Source organism: Plasmodium falciparum (assembly GCF_000002765.6).
Source record: "Plasmodium falciparum 3D7 genome assembly, chromosome: 10".
Taxonomy (NCBI): Eukaryota; Apicomplexa; class Aconoidasida; order Haemosporida; family Plasmodiidae; genus Plasmodium; species Plasmodium falciparum.
In genome coordinates this window covers 1,376,522-1,398,607 of record NC_037281.1, presented here as the reverse complement: position 1 = coordinate 1,398,607, position 22,086 = coordinate 1,376,522, and the positions used below count along the sequence as shown (strand labels likewise).

General features: G+C 19.7%; 7 protein-coding genes across 7 annotated transcripts; 2 read left to right on the top strand and 5 right to left on the bottom strand.

Annotated features, from left to right (window-relative positions):
- Window positions 1–2,011: 2,011 nt before the first annotated feature.
- Window positions 2,012–3,769, bottom strand: PF3D7_1035200 (S-antigen; the record flags this gene model as incomplete). The annotated part of the gene is made up of 1 exon (XM_001347591.1): window positions 2,012–3,769. The coding sequence occupies one exon, from the start codon at window positions 3,767–3,769 to the stop codon at window positions 2,012–2,014; it is 1,758 nt and encodes a 585-aa protein (XP_001347627.1).
- A 1,708-nt stretch (window positions 3,770–5,477) lies between these two features.
- PF3D7_1035100 (probable protein, unknown function) lies at window positions 5,478–7,163 on the bottom strand (the record flags this gene model as incomplete). Its single annotated transcript, XM_001347590.1, has 1 exon — window positions 5,478–7,163. One exon carries the CDS (start codon window positions 7,161–7,163, stop codon window positions 5,478–5,480), a length of 1,686 nt encoding a protein of 561 aa, XP_001347626.1.
- A 1,814-nt stretch (window positions 7,164–8,977) lies between these two features.
- On the top strand, window positions 8,978–11,959 carry PF3D7_1035000 (U2 snRNA/tRNA pseudouridine synthase, putative; the record flags this gene model as incomplete). Its single annotated transcript, XM_001347589.1, has 1 exon — window positions 8,978–11,959. The coding sequence occupies one exon, from the start codon at window positions 8,978–8,980 to the stop codon at window positions 11,957–11,959; it is 2,982 nt and encodes a 993-aa protein (XP_001347625.1).
- Window positions 11,960–12,488: 529 nt separating this feature from the next.
- PF3D7_1034900 (methionine--tRNA ligase) lies at window positions 12,489–15,158 on the bottom strand (the record flags this gene model as incomplete). The annotated part of the gene is made up of 1 exon (XM_001347588.1): window positions 12,489–15,158. The coding sequence occupies one exon, from the start codon at window positions 15,156–15,158 to the stop codon at window positions 12,489–12,491; it is 2,670 nt and encodes an 889-aa protein (XP_001347624.1).
- Window positions 15,159–16,358: 1,200 nt separating this feature from the next.
- PF3D7_1034800 (conserved protein, unknown function) lies at window positions 16,359–18,580 on the bottom strand (the record flags this gene model as incomplete). The annotated part of the gene is made up of 12 exons (XM_024473295.1): window positions 16,359–16,397; window positions 16,478–16,550; window positions 16,689–16,781; window positions 16,915–17,027; window positions 17,139–17,189; window positions 17,308–17,357; window positions 17,447–17,510; window positions 17,608–17,695; window positions 17,794–17,927; window positions 18,020–18,164; window positions 18,281–18,388; window positions 18,528–18,580. 12 exons carry the CDS (start codon window positions 18,578–18,580, stop codon window positions 16,359–16,361), a joined length of 1,011 nt encoding a protein of 336 aa, XP_024329105.1.
- A 732-nt stretch (window positions 18,581–19,312) lies between these two features.
- On the bottom strand, window positions 19,313–19,849 carry PF3D7_1034700 (ADP-ribosylation factor, putative; the record flags this gene model as incomplete). Its single annotated transcript, XM_001347585.1, has 1 exon — window positions 19,313–19,849. The coding sequence occupies one exon, from the start codon at window positions 19,847–19,849 to the stop codon at window positions 19,313–19,315; it is 537 nt and encodes a 178-aa protein (XP_001347621.1).
- Window positions 19,850–20,848: 999 nt separating this feature from the next.
- Window positions 20,849–21,781, top strand: PF3D7_1034600 (translation initiation factor IF-3, putative; the record flags this gene model as incomplete). Its single annotated transcript, XM_001347584.1, has 1 exon — window positions 20,849–21,781. The coding sequence occupies one exon, from the start codon at window positions 20,849–20,851 to the stop codon at window positions 21,779–21,781; it is 933 nt and encodes a 310-aa protein (XP_001347620.1).
- Window positions 21,782–22,086: the final 305 nt, after the last annotated feature.

Sequence of the window (22,086 nt, the reverse complement as noted above, 5' to 3'; positions counted from 1 at the left end):
TTTCTTTTAAAAATAATAGTAGTGTCTTCCTTTTTGTCCATATCTTATGAAAATGAAAAAAATTCGATTTTCCATTTATTTTCACAATTTTCTAAGGACAAAATAATATCATTCGACAACATTTTCCATACAAAAATGTATGAATTATAAATTCAATTTTTTTTTTTATGGAAAAAAAGGAAAGATTAATTCTACAAAATATATATATATATATATATATGAATGTTTATTACATATAATATTATATAAATGTATACATAGATATATGGTATATTAAAAAAATTTATACATTATATATTAATATAAAAATATATTTTATATTTATTATTATTGTTTTTTTTTTAAAAGACAACTTATAAAAAAAAATATATTTCGAATTGAGTATGTAAAAAAAAAAAGAAAAAAAAAAGAAACATATATATATATATATATATATATATATATATTATGTAGATAAAACGTGTGCACATGTTTTTTTTTATTTTATTATTTTTTTTTTTTCCCTTATCCTATAAAAAAAAAAAAATAAATAAATATAATAATATATTCTAATGTTTATTTGAAAATTTTTTTTATTTGTACACAATTCGATACATAAATAAATTTTTTTTTTTATCCCGTCACATATTAGAATCATATTTTAAATAATAATATTTTATACTATAAAAGTTGTAGAAGATAAAATTATTCATATTACCATATTGTTACTATAATTGTTCAAATGATATCATATATATAAATTCACAATATATATATGTATATAGCACCATTAAATACATTTTTCATAAGTGTTTAAAAACGTTCCCTTAAAAACTGGAACAAATATTTATTTCTTTATTTAGGAAAATGTTATATAATAAAACGCTGCCTTTTTTATTTTATTTTTGTTATAATATTATGAATAGTTTTTCCATATGTAATAATAAAAAGGATAAATTCATTTAGAACATGATATTTCAAAAAAAAAAATAAAATATATATACATATATATTTTAGTGCCTCCATGAATTGTTACTGATATAAAATAAAATTATACATATCTCTACAGGATTTGCTAATGTCTTTCCAGCGACACAATATATATATATATATATATATATATAACTATTGAATATTTATCATTAATTAAACTATGCATTCATAAATATATAAAATATATTATAAATATATTATTTTACTTTCTTTTTCTTTTTTTTTTCTGATAAATTTAATAAAATCTTTATTTATATTCTGTCTCATTAATACAACCTCCAGAATATAATATATTTTGTTTATTACTTGAATTTTTTTTTTTTTTATATAATGAATATTCATTAAAATTAAAAAAAATATATAAATATATTTTATAAGTTATAATAATTATTATTATTTTATTTTATATTTTTAAACAAAAGATCAATCAATAAAATTTTTTTAAGTTTTAATTTATATTATACATTCGTTCTTAAATAAAAAACAAAAAAAAAAAAAAATACACAATCAATTATTACATTAATTTATACTTATGTTTTCATAATATAAACATTAAATATAAGATATTTATATATTAAAAAAAAGAAAAAAACAAAACTTAAAAAAAAAGGAAAACAAATATGTAGCACACATTCACATAATATATTTGTAAATTTTCCTCATTTTATATATATTATATTAATATAATTTCATATTTTTACAAAAGAATATACATAAAATTTATTTATTTTAATAATACATAAACATATATATATATATATATATCATTTTTTCTTTTAAACTACTATACAATCTTTTAAGGTTAAGAAAAAATATTAAAAAATTAACTAAAAAATATTTTTTTCTAAATATAGACAAAAGGAAAACTTATCTTTATATAAAATATATTTTTTATATTATTATTAACACAATAATTATAAAAATACACAATATGTACCATTAATATACTAAATACATAAATGATTATTCTTTCTAATTAAAATATACACATATATCTTTAAAAATAAGTTTATCATGATAATTCACATTATTGGATGAATCACATTCCAATTAACATATTAATTATACTATTCTTTGATTTTTTGTTTTTAGTATGACTTTCGCTATTATGTGAAAGTTCTCCATCCGTTCCAGCTCCTCCTTTATCTTCTCGTCCATTACTTACTTCATCTTCTCGTCCATTACTTACTTTATCTTCTCGTCCATTACTTACTTCATCTTCTCCTCCATTACTTACTTTATCTTCTCGTCCATTACTTACTTCATCTTCTCCTCCATTACTTACTTTATCTTCTCGTCCATTACTTACTTCATCTTCTCCTCCATTACTTACTTTATCTTCTCGTCCATTACTTACTTCATCTTCTCCTCCATTACTTACTTCATCTTCTCCTCCATTACTTACTTTATCTTCTCGTCCATTACTTACTTTATCTTCTCGTCCATTACTTACTTTATCTTCTCGTCCATTACTTACTTCATCTTCTCCTCCATTACTTACTTTATCTTCTCGTCCATTACTTACTTCATCTTCTCCTCCATTACTTACTTTATCTTCTCGTCCATTACTTACTTTATCTTCTCGTCCATTACTTACTTCATCTTCTCCTCCATTACTTACTTTATCTTCTCGTCCATTACTTACTTCATCTTCTCGTCCATTACTTACTTTATCTTCTCGTCCATTACTTACTTTATCTTCTCGTCCATTACTTACTTCATCTTCTCCTCCATTACTTACTTTATCTTCTCGTCCATTACTTACTTCATCTTCTCCTCCATTACTTACTTTATCTTCTCGTCCATTACTTACTTTATCTTCTCGTCCATTACTTACTTCATCTTCTCCTCCATTACTTACTTTATCTTCTCGTCCATTACTTACTTCATCTTCTCCTCCATTACTTACTTTATCTTCTCGTCCATTACTTACTTCATCTTCTCGTCCATTACTTACTTTATCTTCTCGTCCATTACTTACTTCATCTTCTCCTCCATTACTTACTTTATCTTCTCGTCCATTACTTACTTCATCTTCTCCTCCATTACTTACTTTATCTTCTCGTCCATTACTTACTTCATCTTCTCCTCCATTACTTACTTTATCTTCTCGTCCATTACTTACTTTATCTTCTCGTCCATTACTTACTTCATCTTCTCCTCCATTACTTACTTTATCTTCTCGTCCATTACTTACTTTATCTTCTCGTCCATTACTTACTTCATCTTCTCCTCCATTACTTACTTTATCTTCTCGTCCATTACTTACTTCATCTTCTCCTCCATTACTTACTTTATCTTCTCGTCCATTACTTACTTCATCTTCTCCTCCATTACTTACTTTATCTTCTCGTCCATTACTTACTTCATCTTCTCCTCCATTACTTACTTTATCTTCTCGTCCATTACTTACTTCATCTTCTCCTCCATTACTTACTTCATCTTCTCCTCCATTACTTACTTTATCTTCTCGTCCATTACTTACTTCATCTTCTGATCCGTGAGTTTCTTGTTCAACACCTTCTTGACCTTTTATTAGTTCATTTTCTTCATCATTATTGGATTCTTCACTATTTGAATCCTCTTCGTCGTCATTTTCGCCTTCTTTTTCTTCTTCTAAATCTTCATATTTTTGTCCTTTACCATTTTTTTCATTAAATAATCCGCTTCTTAAATAATATTTTGCTCCATAGATATTTGATAATCCTTCATCTGTATTTTTAACTTTTCCATATGTTTTATATATATATAAATATATAAAAAACAAACATAATGTAACAGACAAGATTCTATTCATTGTATTATAATATTTTATGAAATGTTTCCAATAAAACTTAAAAAGTATGAAAATAAGAAGTAACAATTTTTTGATTATACATCAAAATGTTTAAAAATATGTATTTGTATTACAAAAAAAAATGAATACATATATATATTTTTTTACAAAAGAAAAAATATTTTATCTTTTAACTTTTATATATTTATTTCGCTTGTTTTGCACATTTATGCAAATTATGATGCAAAATGTTTTTATTTACAACCAATTATGTGTAAGTAAATTTTTCAATTAGAAACAATAATAAATAAATATATATATATATTAATATTGAATATATGAATGGAAAATATTATATTGTTCTGAATTACCTATGTGCCGTTTATATGAAATAAAATTATTTATTTTAAAGATGTATCAAAAATTTATATAGTGCAATATATATATAATGTATTTTTTTAACTGCATATACAACTATGATTTATTTGTCAATATTTATTTTTTTTTTTAATTAATATAACCTTTCTAATTTACAATTTATGTGCATATTTTAAAATTAAATTAATTTATTAATATTCTTGAAATATTATTTATTATATATATTTATATATATATTTTTTTTTTTTGACACAATTATTAGACATTTTGAAAAACATTTGTGAATTCATGTGAACACGTTTTAATGTACAACTTTTAGAAAAAATAAAAGAACAAAATAAAACATCTGTACATATTATTATTATAAGGAAATGTTCATGCATTATACTATATTTATTATATATAGTACAAACATTTTCAAATAAAAAAAATTAAATATATATATTATATTGATTTAACACATTTAAAAGTTACCTTTTATATAATATATAAGAAAAATTTAGAATAAAATATAATAATAATAAAATAAAACTGGCATACGAAACATATTTTTGTACAACTATATATAAATTTATATAATGAAATATTCTCTTTTACATGACAATATTTTTTCAAAACAATTAAGGAATCATATATTGTCAGGAATATTAAATATTATCACACACATAATTATTTCCATAAGTTAAATTAATATATATCTTTATAAATATATGAATTAATATAATATTTTAAGTACCATTATAGTGAACATATTATTAAATAATATTATTACCATTTAAATGAAATTGTATTTGTTTTTTGTTTTTTTTTATTTGATATATGGATTAACACCCAATATATATATAATATATATTTATTTATTTATGATAAAAATTTATATTTGATCCGATATATAAAAAATTAAAAATATATATTAAAATAATAGAATGCATAAATTATTCAAAAAAATATATATTTATTATTATTTATTTTATTTTTTTGTGTGTATGCTATATTTATATATGCATTAAAAAATTATTAAGAGAAATAAACAAAAAAATAAATAAATACAAAAAAAAAAAAAAAAAAAAAAAATATATATATATAATCAAAAATATAAACGTTTGTCTAATAAAGGTGAAATTTTCTTTTTGCATATTATATAAAAAAATTTTATAATATATAAATTTTTAAAAAAATCATATATTTTTTTTTTTTATAATTATATATTATATTAAGTGTTCATTATGAAAACACATTACTTTGTTTTTATCATCACATATATATATATATATATATATGCATGTATTAATTAATATTTTTGAAAAAGATAAATCATATTTTTTCCTAATCCTTTTAATATATCAACAACTTACTTATAATCACTAAATAAATTTATTATAGTTTTAAAAAAATTTGGAACGTCTTTCTTAATATTATTATATTTTTCAAGGTGCGTAACAGTATATTTAGTTGTTTCTATATCTTTTGTTATAACATTTTTTTCTTCATTTTTATTTATTTTTTCTAAATCATGTATTTTTTTTTTATTCACCATTTTTTGCTCATCCACATATTCCTCTTCTTCAATAATTTCTTCTTTTTCCTCTTCAACTTCGTCTTCCGTTATTTCACCTTGAATCTCGTTTAATTGTTCAACATTATTTATATCATCTTCTTCTTCATTTTCACTAATTATATTTGTTCTATCCCATGACGTCCTTTGTTTTAATTCTAAAGAATCATTTTGTTCAGAAACATTTGTTTCAGTAATTTTCATGGGACCAAATACCCAATTTAATATATAATCATATAGATCATATACTTTTTCACTCTTTTTTTTCGTTCCGTGTAATATATTTTTTTCGTATTTATGATAATCTTTTTGTTCTTCTTTTACACTGTGTATTTTGGATACAATGGGTCCCTCTTCCTTTGTATGTATTGAAGTATCTTTAAATTTTTCTAAATCAATATTTTTCATATTACTTTTTTTATCAGGAAGTCCATTCAAAATATTAATAGTGTATAAAGAGTAATCTTGATTGTAACTTGTTTCGGGTACTAAAGAATTAGAAATAAGGGAATCATCATTTTCATCATAAATTACTTTACCTCTTTTGTCACCATCACCAGATACTGTATTTTCTTTTTGTGCCTCAAATTTATCCATTGTTAATTCATGAATACGTTCCACTCTTTCTTGATTAGGTCCTTTTATTTTTTGTGGTCTTGCTTTTTTTCTATCTTCTGTAGCTCCGTGTACTCCATCGTTTCCATGATGAAGTCCCTCGTAAACTAATTGAAAAGACCCAATATTACTTTGATGTCCATCTAAATGAATTCTGTTATCTTTATTCACTTGTATTGAATCACTTGGTAACTCAGAAGGACGTTCATGTTCACTTACAACATCTATAGAAACATCTTTCTGATCAAATATAGGACTTGGGGGAGCGTTAAGAGAAATTATTTGTAAATTTTCATGGTGATCTATTATTTCATCATGATTAGAATCATCACTACTGTTTTTACCACATTTAGATGTGATTGGTTTATTTGTTACAATCGAATTAGATCGTAAAGCAAAAGAATTTTGACGATTTTTCTCTCCACCCACAAGTGCTTCAGGATGACTACATTCAATAGTATTTTCATCATCATGATAAGAATTTTTTCCTTGGGTTTTTTCATTGGTGATGGTTGACTCAATTAATTTTTTATTATTTGTTTTATCTCGTACACCAAAATTTGTATCTGTTTGTTCTTCACTTTGTAATAGATTATCATTATCATTGTCATTATGATCAATAGATGATTCATGATAATTTGAAGAATTTTTCTCTTTTGTTTCTTTTTCAGATGCTTCACTTCCTTTTTTACCATCTTTTCCTTCAATTTTATTATTTTCTGCTTTTATATTAAAATTATCAACTCCCAAACGATGTCTTAAATTACGTTTATCTTCCTTCGTAATATCGTTAGTAGACACTTTATTTTGGAATATACACAAATATTGGAAGAGAAGACAAAAAGTGATATTCCATATTTTGTTCATTTTATAAGTAACATTATTTAAAAATATATAATATGACAATTACAATTAAAAAAAAAAAAAAAAAAAAAAAAAAAAAAAAACACGCAAGGACAAGGATAAAGACAACACTTTTAATATTTATTTTTCTAAGATATTAGAAAAAATCAATTCTACCATATTAAATAATATATATATATATATATATATATATTTATTTATTTATTCATTTAATCAAAAATAATAAAAGGAAACTACATATTTTTTCTGCTTTTATGTATTATAAAATTTGGAAAATATATTATAATTAATTAAAAAAAAAAGAAGAAAAAGAAAAGGATACTTATCATATGTTACTTTTTGCAATTCTTTTAACTCAATTTTTAGAATAACATAAAAACTTACACAAAAGAAAACATTCGAAGTGAATATATAATATATTATATTATATATATATATATATATATATATATGTGTTCATATTTATAAATATGTGTGCACAATTTATTTTATAATTACGAGAAAAATGTAATATATTGAAAAAAAAAAAAAAAAAAAAATTTATTTTGTTTGAATATATATTTATTTATTTTTCTTATTTCAAAATACAAACCAAAAAAAATTCTAATAATTTTATTAATAGTACTAATAATATATATATATATATATATATATATTTATTTATTTATTTATATTTATTTGAAATGTCAAAGCATATACCTAATATGTCGTATACATAAAACAAATGGAAAATATGAAATTAATTTTTTTTCTTTGGTTATATAATTTTTTACATTTTGTCTGAAATATACATATGCTACTTCTTTTTTTTATATGATATATAAAAATATTCTCTTAGTTTCATACTGAAAATCATTTATTTAAAAAATGTTGTAAAAAAAAAAAAAGAAATAATAATAATAATAATTTTACATTTTATTCTTTGAATTATAAATAGAACTTAATGGTTGAATGGTATATTTCAGTTAAATTTATATTTTCATTTATTTCATTTTTTAAATATAAATATTTTTTTAACATTAATATAAATTGTTGATAGACTTTTATAATTTTTAAAATATAGAAAAAAAAAAAAAATTTCACATATTATAAATAAATAAATAAATATATATATATATATATATTTTATACTTGATATACAATATAACAACAATGTGTTGTATAAAATTTTGTACCTTAGTGGTAAAATAAACCTTTCATAGTTAATACAATAATTTTTTTTTATTTTTTTTATGTTTTGTTCTACAATTAATATATATATATATATATATATATTTATTTATTTATTTATTTATTTTACCTATTTAATGATATGTTCAATTGTTAAAATGGACTATTCTCATTTATTCTCACATATTATTCTTAAATATTTTAAACACAATAAGTTTTATATAGAAGATGAAACATATTATAAAATTATAAAAATATATTTATATATGCAGGACTATAAAAGGATATTTTATAAGAATAAATTTTATTGTTTGAACTTTCTTTCTTTTTTTCTTTTTAAAATAAAATTACCATTTTTCAAATTGAAATAGTAAAAAGGTTATAAATAAATAAATAAATAAACAAATACATATATTATATATATATTTTTATATATATATATTTTTATTCATTTATTACTTTATAAATTATTCTCTCTCTCATATTTTTACCATTTTGTATATAACAAAATAAAAATAATGTTCTATAAGATATAAAAAAAAAAATCATTTTTAATTTGTTCATTTGGCTTTTATTTAATATATATATGTAATAATTTACTTATATATATTTTTTTATTTTTATTTTTTTTGAATTGTATATATATAATGAATGCATCTTCTATAAAAAATCACGGAATTGATTATTTAATTCGAAAGGATGTTAATCAATTGGAAGGTATTTATGGGAAAATAAAAACAATATATGAAGATTTTCATGTTCATGAAATAACAAAGAAAAATGAAATTCTTCATTTAAATTACGTTATAGATAAAAATATAATTAAAAATATTCTTCAAGAAAATGAGGAAAAAGAAGATGCTAATATAATATATAATATTACAAATAAGGAAGAACATTTGCATATCCTGTCACATTATTTGAGTGAATATAATAGAAAGGTTTTCTCCCAATTTTTAAATATTCTTTATGAAATGTATAAATTAAAAAATGAAAATGAGACAGAACAAAGAGATAATGATGGAGATGATAATAAGGAATATCATAAAAAATATGAAAAATGTAAAGATGATGAAAAAAAAAAGGATATATTAAAAGAACAAATATCTTGTAATAATAAAAATAATGAAAGTATTCATACAATTCCATATTGTCTTCTCACAAACTTAGATGATTTATCTTGTGATATAAAAATTGACAACAATGAAGATATTTATGACAATAAAAATATAGAAGAAAAAAAAAAAGTTATTAGAAAAAATATTCATAAAATTATAAAACAATATTATCCATTTTTATTAACAGAGACAAAAAATGTTAATAACATAGATCAAGTGATATCACATGGAAATATATTATTATTAAATCATTATATAAATGATAGTATAAATCATTTAAATACATCTTTTATATCATCTAATAATAAAAATATAAATGCTATTCAAGTATATCCTTCATTAGATTGTCTTAAATGTATATTGTCTCCTTCAATTTTTAAAAAATTAAAAGGAACTTATAAAAAATCACGTTATAATAAAACGGAAGAATTGGAATATATCATCAATCAACATTTTCATAACATAAACAAAAAAAAATTAGATCCTTCACAAGAAATAAATGAATCACATCTCAGTGATAGTTATAATAATAATAATAATGTAAAAACAAATGAACATATTTTGAAGGCACGGTTAAATATTAGTACGTGTCATAATAATGATGAATCTATTAATATTACTTATGGTAAAAAAAGAAAACTAGATAATGATGGATATGAAAAAATAGAAACATTAAATATGAATCATACAAATGAAAATCATAATATGTATTGTAATTTAAATAAAAAAAACGATATTGATAATACTTATAAACTGCAAAGTAATATTTGTGATAGCAACGCACCAAATAATAATAACTTCTTAGATAATATCAATCATATAAAAAAGAAAAAAAGTGAACTCAAAAAAAAAAAAAAATATCTACATTTTAATTTATATAAAGAAAACAAAGATATATGTGAAATTCTAAACAAATTTAAAATGAATCTTTCCAAAAAAAATACAGATATATCCTATTGTGGAATTAAAGATAAAAGAGCTATTACTGTTCAAAAGTTTTGTATACACAAAACAAACAAATATGATATATATAATTTAATAAGTAATAATAACAATAAATGGTTTTGTAATAATAATGTATATATATCTAATTTGGAATATAAAAGAAAAAAATTATCACTAGGTAATTTAAATGGTAACCATTTTAAAGTTATTATCAGAGGTGTACATAATAATGTAAAATCAAATTTTCATATTTTATCTGAAAATCTAAGAACAAAGGGTTTTGTTAATTATTATGGTCATCAAAGATTTGGAACAAAACAAATAAAAAATTATGAAATTGGTATATCTATATTAAAAAGAAATTATAAACACTCCCTTTCTTATGTTATTCAAAATACAGAATTGAAAGATGAAGATAAACAAAATTTAATCACTTATATAAATGAACTAACAGATCACTCTATTTATGAAAATGCGATAGATAAAAAAAAAAAAAAAAGCCAACATACTAATGAACATATTAAAAGTGAAAATTCAATTGAAAAAAAAAATATATATATAAAAACAGATGAGCAACAAAATGATCATATGTGTTCCTCCCAAATGAATGAATCTACAACTGATACAAAAAAAAAAAAAAAAAAAATTGATATATCAAAAGAAAATCATAATATTTCTGTACCACAAGAAATTATAAATATTATTAATTCTATTTCTAATCATTCCTATGTAGAAAAAACTATATTAAATTCAATAAAAAATAGTAACAATTTAAAAAACGCATTTATGAATTTACCTAAAGATATATTCTCACTTTTCATTCATGCAATACAAAGTATTGTATTTAATTTATTGGTTAGTATAAGAATGAAAAAATTTGGACTTCAAATAGCTTTAGGAGATTTAGTAGAAATATATGAACAACACCATTCAGGATATTCAAGTCTGGATGAATCAAGTGATGATAATACTAGCGATAATACAAATAATGATAATATGCTCTATGAAAGTAAAATTATTCCAATCACAGAAAATAATATTTCTTTATATAACATTTATGATGTTGTCTTACCTTTACCAGGAGATAAAAATATAGTACTTCCTCCTAACTTGAAAGAAGAATATATAAAAGTGTTAGAAACAATTAATTTAACTTTAGAAGATTTTAAATCTGAAAAACATTTTTTCAATGCGTCAGGATGCTATCGAAAAATTGTAGTAAAACCATATAATTTCAAATCCATTTTTATAAAAAATGAATTAAATGATTTAAATAAAATACCAATAATTAAAAGTGATCTGTATAAACTTAAAAATGAGGACAAGGAAAATAATACATTCATAAAAGAGCAATTACCAAATAAGACAAACCAAGCTTCTTCACAAATTATAACAGAACAGCAAAATGTGGAGGACGAATTAATTTATGTATCTAACGAACAATATCATGAATATTTAATTAAAGAAATACCTGATTATCAAACCACGTCTTCAATATATTTAACCTGTTCCCTACCAAAATCGTCCTATATAACTGTAGCACTTATGGAGTTATTAAAAAATTAACATCCTCCCAAGGTTGTTTATAAGTGAAAATAAGTATTAACAAATGGATGGTCCAAATGTACATATATATATATATATATAAATACATGTTTATTGTTTTATTTTGTCATTTTTTTTGTTAACTTTTTTTAATGAAAATATAAAATTTTTATATTTCAAGTGTGTATATGTTTTTATGACATAACAGTTTTATTTATTTGTTTATTAATTCATTAATTACTTTTATACATATCTAACAATAATATAATATAATGTAATATATTATATTATATTTATATAATAATAAACAAATATTTTTAACAAACGAATATAAATAGGTGAATCAAAATGGATAAATTATTACGTTCATTAAAAATGTAAAATATATATATATATATATATATTGACAATATCTTATTTAAACATATACACGTATACATATATATAAAATATATATATATATGCACTCTATTTATTTATTTATTTATTTATTTTATTTATTTATTTATTTATTTTTTTTTTTTTTTTTTTTTTTTTTTTTTTTTTTGTTTTAAAAAAAGGTAAGTGAACCATTGTCTTGGGTTGAGTGATAAACCTGCTTATCTTCATGAGAAGCAAAAACTAAAGGAATATTCTTCTCAAAAAAACACTTATTATTTATAATAGATAGATCCAATGAGACTACCTCTTTTTTGGTTAAATTATCTCTTTGCTTAACAAGTGTTTTATAATTTTTTCCTTGAATTAAAGTTCCTGTTGGAATTCTTTCTTCTATGGGAAATGTAAATATTTCTTTACGTACATGTGGAATGATTGCATTAACGGTTATATTATTAATGGTAAGGGGTTTTATATTCAATATTGCAAGAGTTAATAAATTAACAAGTTTGTTATTATTATTATTATATGGTAGATATAGAACAGCTGTTATTTTATCATTATCTACCTCTATTTCACAAATGGTTGTATTTTGTGACGACTCAGTGTTAATTATATTAACAATTTTACATACCCTTATAATAACCTTTTGCAACTTAATTTTGGCTGTTTCTACTTCATATTTTTTAAATAATATATTATCATTATTTATTATAACTCCTTCAGTTAAATTGTTAAGCCAAGGGGACAAATCTGCAATGACTTTTTTGGGTGTATTCAATTTTTCAAAAATTTTATGAGATAAAGATGGTATAAAAATATCCAAATAATGCGCAATAAAATATATTGCTTCTAACATTATCCTAATAATATGTAACTTTTTATTTTTCAAATCATCTTTATATTTCCATGGTGCCATATCTGTTAAGAATTTATTTAAATCTTTACAAACCTGAACACTTTTCTCACAACATTTTTGAACACAAAAAGTCTTCATATGATATTCTACTCTATTAATGAAATGTAAAATATCAATAGGTAAATGTATTTCGTACTCTGGATAAAATGCAGGTATTTTAGATTCATTACATAATTGACACAGAGATAAAGTTCTTTGAACTAAATTTCCTATTGTATCAGCTAAATCAGAATTACACATATCTACTAAATTATCAACATCAAATCTTGTGTCACATCCTCTTTTAGTTTCTTTAATAACATGATATCTAAATGCATCTGCTCCATATTTATCAATAATTTCTAATGGATTTATTACATTTCCTAAAGATTTGGACATTTTCTTTCCATCTGCAGCTAGTACAAATCCATGAGAAAAAACACTTTTTGATAAGGGTATATTAGCTGATAATAATATGGTTGGAAATATAACTGTATGAAACCATGTTATATCCTTACCTATAATATGTACATTTGCTGGCCAATATTTTTTCTTTCCCTCATCAATAAAACAACTTGAATAATAATTTATTAATGCATCCATCCACACATACATTACATGTTTTGGATCATTTGGTACTTGGATACCCCATGTAAATTTTGTACGACTACATGATAAATCAGCTAAAGGTTCCTTAAGCCTTTGTAAGATTTCATTTCTTTTTTGTTCAGGTTGAATATAATCAGGATTAGATTGTATATATTCTATTAATTTATCCTGATATTTTGACATTTTAAAAAAATAAGATGGTTCTTTCATTTTTTCTAATTTTATATTATTTAAAGGATCAATATAATTCATTAATTTTGCTTCATTTTCGGGTACATACGTTTCTTCTCTGACATTATACCATCCTTCATATTCACCTAAATATATATCACCATTTTTTTCACATTTATCCCACACCTCTTGAGCAATCTTTTTATGTGAATCTCTGGTGGTCCTAACGTAATAATCATCCTCTACATATAGCAATTTATTCAAATTTTGAAATTTTAATACATTCTTATCACATAATTCCTTAGGTGTCATATTGTTTTTGGCCGCCTGGTTAGCAATTTTTAGTCCATGTTCATCTGCTCCTGTCGTAAAAAAAGTATCTCTTCCGATAATTTTATGATATCTTGCAATTGCATCTGCTAATACAATTTCATATGCATGTCCTATATGTGGATCACCATTCACATAATTAATAGCTGTTGTTATATAAAACGTTTCATTCTTTAAATATTCATTAACATTCTTATCATGGATTTTAGATATAAATACACTATATATATTTTTATATTTATATATCTCTTCAACATTCTTTATAACATTTTGTATTTCTTGTAAATTATTAATCTTTTCAATATATTCATTTATATGAACCCAACTTTCTTTACATATTTCTATACACGAATGTTTTAATGATGTATATACAAATATATCAGCTAAGCTTAATTTGTTCTCATCCTTTTCATCATCATTGTTAATAAAATTTTTATTCTTATTTTTATTTTCCTTTAAATACAATTCTAATTCATCTAAACTTTCTATAATATTCTTCTTATTTAACACCTCTATATGCTTCTCTAAAAGATCACTCCATTCTAACCAACCTAAATAATAACTAAGGTTCTCATCAAATGGTTTCTTACTTTTATTTCGTAAACGATGAAATAAAAAACATATAGCCTTAGTTGAACTCACATAGTTATTCTCATATATTAATAATGGCTTCTTATTAATTATTAAACTTTTCTCAATATCAAATGTTCTAGTATATAAAAAGTCTTCACTAAGTTCTACATTAAAATTGTATATATGAGCAGCAAGCATACATTTTACTGTATTCAAAAAAAACTTGTGAGGATATAAAATCATATTTAAAGGCTTCATCATAAAATATGAATGTCATACATATATATATATATATATATATAAATATTTATTTATTTATTTATTTTTTTTTTTTCCCCTCCTTAATATTATTATTAATATTTTCTGAAGATATAATATCAAGAAGAAAAAAATAATAAAATAAAAATAAAAATAAAAAATTTGTTGAAACGATTTTTTTATATAATATTGGTTTAAAAAAAAAAAAAAAGCTTTGTTTAATAAAATAATAATAATTATATCAGATTTTGAAATCTTGCAAAATAAAAAAAAAATAAAAAAAAAAAAAATAAAATAAAATAAAATGAAATAATATCAAATGAAAACTATACATATATGTATTATAATATTATATGTATACATTTATTATTATACATATAAAATATATTTATATATTTTTATGTATGCAAGAAAATACTTGGTTCATCATATATCATATTATATATAATAAATAATATATTATAAATATATTATATATTATAGAAATATTATAAATAATTATAAGAATATATTTTATTTTTATATTTATTTTCATAATATTATAATAAAAAATATATTTTTTAATTTACTAATAAATTTGTACAATACATTTTTAATAATATTATCCTTCATTAATAATAACAAAGAAAATGTACTAGTTTCTTTATTCCTTTGTATATATATATATGTACAAATATAATATATTAAATAATATACAAGATAAATTGTATTTATATAATAGTATTCTTTTTTTTTTTTTTTTTTTTTTTTTATTCCTATGGATTTTATTCATTTACTAAAATATTATAAAATAAGAATAAAATTTTTTATTTTTATTTTGAATTATGTTCATTTATTCAAAAAAAATTCAATGTAAAAATAAGTAATAACCAAAAATAATGTAAAATAAAATAAAAAGTATATTGTTAAATATATAGTGTATTCTTATATTTTTTATAAATAATATTATTTGTTAAGTTTTTTATATTCACATTATTATATAATATATATGTAATTATTTAAATTAAATTATTGCTTAATTGTGATATATTTTATATAATAATATATTTATATTTTACATAAGAAAAAAAAAAAAAAAAAAAGGAAAAACAAACAAATAAATTAATTAAAACAACAAAAAAAATAATAAATAAAAAACAAAATAAATAAATAAATAAATAATAATAATAATAATAATAATAATAATAATAAACTAGATTATTGTCATTCTTCTTTAAAATAAATATTAACATATTCTAATGCCTATAGAAAATAAAATATATGTCTAACATGTAAAACTTAAGCATTTTCTAATTTTTTTTTTTTTTTTTTTATTATCGAACCTTGATTGCATCCTTATCATCCTTCATATCGATTAATATATCTTTGAACAGCTCTGAAAACGGACCACAATAACTTAAAAAAAAGAAAAATATAATAAAGTGAAATGAAATATAAAACATGGTGTAATATATATATGTATATATAGTTTATAGGTTCACACATAAAAATAGTAATTTTATCATTCTTTATTATATTTTATATTTATTTTACCATTCTGGTATTTGATTGTATAAACAAGACAACTTAAATATATCCAACCAACTCCTACATTCCTTAACATCCATCAAAGTATGATTAGATTTACTAAAAGAAAAAAAATAATTAAAAATAAATGAAATGCAAATGTTATTATAAGTTTTATTATATACATGAAATAAAAATTATATTTTTCTTCTTTTGATTTGTTTTCTTTTATTTCTCTTTTGATATTTTATACTTAATAATTTCTTTTATGTCAAAATAAATGTGAGTCCAAGCAAATAAACTCAAACTTTTTGAGGACATTTTTACAGATCTCCGATTTTTCATTAATTCATTTATTAGTCTTATCTGAAATAAGTGGGAAAAAAAAGAAAAATATATTAATTAAAGGATAGACAATTTATATGTGCAATTAATATATATATATATATATATCAACATATATTCTTATTTCATTACGATAATATTTTTTATGTTCCCTTCATAATATTCCAATGATCTAATATTCTCCTAAAAAAAAAAAAAAAAAAAAAAAAAAAAAAAAAAAGTACGCATATATATATATATATATATTTCAATACAAATTTTTAATTAAAAATATTTAGAATTATATATTATTTTATATTACCGATGTTTCCTCTTTACTCCTCGCTTTATGATAATAATATAAATTATGCTCTAACATATAAAAAAAAGAATAATAAAAATAAATTAACATATATATTATATGAGTACATATATATTTTTTTCAGTTACATATATATTACCTAATACAAAATTGTGTATTTCATTTGTTAAGTATATAGACATATTATATGAATCATTATAAATCTAAAAAAATAAATATATATATATATGTATATCTTATGTTATTAACATAAAAAAAATATATTTTTTTTTTCATATTTCATTCTTTTAAAATGTTAACTATTATAGCTTCCTCAATGGAATGATTCTTCAACATAAGCATTGATTTTATTGTTATGCCATAAAATGAGCTGTCCAACTTAATTTGGCTAACAAAAAAATAGAAAAATAAAATAAATAAATGAATACATATACATATATATATATATATATATATTATTAGTATAATATAAATTCTTTTTTTTACCTATTTTCTCTGATGAAGGAAAAAATTTCCCTAACATCATAATATTTTTGTTTCTTAAAAAATTCTTCCATACATAGTAATATATATTTATTAGAAGGAGGACATAGGAGCCATCCATTAAAATATTTCAAAAGCTATAAAAAAAAAAAAAAAAAAAAAAAAAAATATATATATATATATGCATTAATATATATATATTTATATGTATATTAAATTTTTGTATTACATCTTTTGCTTCATTTAATTGATTTGTTCTTAAAATAAATATAAAAAACAAATTAACATCTTGCTGCGTATTTAAATTTCTCCCAAAATTGTAGTATACATTTAATAAATGTAAGGATAGCTTATAGTCTTCATCTGTCTTGGATCTACACAAAATAAATAAATAAATATATATATATATATATACATTTTTATAAAAGATAAAAAAAAAAAAAAAAATCATATAAATTTATCTCATCTTTTGTTAAATTAAAAAAGGTACAATTTAAAAACCTCAAAAAGGTCATCCATTCTTAATTTGTGTAACTGGTTCTTTTTCGCATAATTTTCCAGGATATCTATTTTTGCTTTAATCAAAGAAGTATTAAAGCTGAAAAGAAACATAAATAAATATATATATATATATATATATATTTATTTATTTATTTATATTATTATTAGTTCATGTATTAATTTATATACTATATTATCATATAATATATTTGACTGCTTTTCTTGTATGCTCCTACTATCTACGACTTATGGATATAATGGGAAAACCTATTTTTCTCTTGACTATCATATTGTCATTAAGATAGTTCAAAAAAAAAATTATCTTATGATTATTAACAAAATAATTTGGGGAGAAAAAAAAAAAAAAAGTAAAAAAAGTTTATAGAAGCCCCTACCACATATTTAAAAAAAAAAAAAAAAAATATACTTTTTAAACTTATAATAATATCATATTTTTATATATTGATTTAAAAAAAAAAAAAAAAATTAAATTATGGATAACTAATAAGGTGTAAATCTTATATGATACTGTAACAATTAATAAAACAATAAACAAAAAAAAAATTTACAAATAAAAATATAAAAAAATAAAAAAATAAAAAATATATATAAAATATATTTATATATATTTCTTAACAAAATGTTTAAAAGGGTGTACCCCCCAAAAAATGAATATATTAATATAATAGAATTTAATAAAATATTTTTATATGTACAATTTCATAATTTAAACATATTACATATATTTAAAATTAATTCATAAATATGGAGAGGAATGTTTTTACAAATACTATTCATAAGAATGATAAAATATATATATATATATATATATAAGATTAAAAAATGTATACATAAAAATTATTACAAATTAAAACAAATATGTCATTAATATGTTCAATATATATATATATATATATATATATATATATATATATATATATATATGTTTGTGTTAATTATATAACATTTCTATGAATATACTTAAAAAAGGAAAGAAACGGTATAATTATTACATGATTTTTTATTTAATATTATTGACTAGCCAATCTAGTGCCTCAGTAATACCAATATTTTTAGTAGCACTTGTACTAAAAATTGCCCATTGTCTATCTCTAATTGATGTTAAATTTAAATCTTTTGATATTTGAGCAATAGAAAGAGCATTTTGTATATCTTGCTTATTAGCAAAAATAACTAAGAGAACACCTTCTAAATCTATTTCTTTTAATATCATATTAATTTCATATTTTGTACTATTTAATCTTTCACTATCTGAACTATCAATAACATAAATAATTGCATTCGTATTTTTATAATAACATCTCCAATATGGTCTAATGGATGACTGTCCTCCTAAATCCCATACTTGTAATTTCAAATTTTTATAATTAACTGTCTCCACATTAAAACCAATAGTAGGTATGGTTTGTATTACTTCTCCTAGTTGTAATCTATTTAATATCGTAGTTTTTCCTGCATTGTCTAAACCTAAGATTAATATTCTGACCTCTTTATTTGAGAACAACCGAGAAAATATCGACGAAAATATCAATCCCATGTTTACAAATGATATTATATATATATATATATATATATATATATATATAATATATATATTTGATTTATTTTACATGTACATTGATGAACCAATTTTCAGTATTAGATATTATACCACTCGTAATTTGATATATAAATATATATATATATATATATTTATTTATTTATATTTATTATTGTATATTATATTTCTTTAAACATTTTATCGCATTGTATTACATTCCTTTAAAATGTATTTATTTTTTATGCACAAGTACTTTTAAAACTGGTATAATACAATATATTTATATTATAAATATATATATATATATATATTTATTTATTTATATTTATTTTTAATGTTACACTTTAATTATTTTATTTTATTGTGTGTTACTTTATATACTCTCTTAAGATATATAATATTCATATTATTTCTTAAATTTCTTTTAAACAATATGGAAAATAAAGTACGCACACAAAAATTCTCTTCATATGGAAGTTATGAATTATTTTTTCTTCAATAAATCTTTCTCCCATTTTTTTAAAATATACTATTAACATATAATAATTGTATTACGAATTATAAATATACATTTTATTGTAACTCTATTCATATATTACCACTGCCCATTATATCATACGGGAAAACATATATATATATATATATATAATATATTGTACATATAATATATATATAATGCATTAAATAAAATACATATTTTTATATCGTAAATATATATGTGTACAATATATATATATATATATATATATATATATATATTTTTTTTTTTTTTTTTTTTTTTTTTTATACCTAAAAGTTAACATTTTATTTTTTTATCATTTATTTATAAAAAAACACATATATATGTATAACTTATTTATTTTTTTTATATTCATACCCTTTTGTGTTAATATATGTATAGACCCCCATAGGGAGAAAATAATAATTCACAAAATGGTTTAATATATATATATATATATATATATATATATATGGTTACACCTTTTTGTTCATATAATGAACACTTGTATTGATTTCCATAAAAAAAAAAAAAAATTACTTATTCATCCAATACACTTATTGAACTATGTATATAATTATAACAGGCTGTTTTGTTGTCACCTTGTTAACTTACCGTTATATAAAAAAAGGAGTCATTTGAAAAATGAAAAGGATAATTTAAAAAGATATAAAAATTATGAAACACATTTAAAATGCCTAAATTATGATTTTCTTACTCATACGAACACATTTTACAATATAAGAAAAAAATTTACAACTTTTATTAATATTAATGAAAGACAAAACCATATAGCAAATATTAAAAATAATATACAATCAAACCATAAGAAGGAAAATAACATCTTAACTAATAATATTATTAATAATAACAATATATATATGAACAATTCACATAAAATACATGGTTTATTAAACAAACAAATAGCACAAATTAAAAATTCAACTCATACACATCCAAGAAGTTACAATTTTGATCCATGTACAAAAACAAAAAAAATCCAAGTTTATTATAATTGTGAAATGAATGATGTAATTAGAAAAATAAATTATATTAAAAAGTTTTTATCAACTGGATCACCTGTAGATATTTTTCTAATATACAACACACATGATCATATCAAAACTCGAAACATAAAAATGAAAAAACAAACAAAAATAAGTAAAAATAAAATATCCAATATTGAAGACGAACAACAAGAAGAACCACATAACCATTATGATAGACAAATATTTAAAAATTACGAATCCAACAAAATAACCAAATTTTTACACACACAAAAATTAAATGAAACAAAATATTCCTTACATTTATATATCAAAATTAATTTTATATTAAATCATATTAGAAATATATCAATAGTTGATGAAATCTTTAGACACATTCAAAATAAAAATCATATCATTTTAATAAAAGCATATCCAAAATGAAAAAAAAAAAAAAAAAAAAAAAAAAAAAAACATATATATATATATATTATATTCTTATTTATGCATAGTAATTATATAATATATTTCAATATTTCTATAATTGATAAAATTAATTTTTTTTTTTTTTTTTTTTTTCTATTTTTAATTAATGGAAAATTTTTTATACATATGCACATTTTTTTATATGTAATTATAATATATATATATATATATATATATATTTATATATTTATTTATATTTATATATGTCCTATTTTCTTGTGATATATATTTAAAAATATTTTGTCTAATGAAAAAAACGTTTA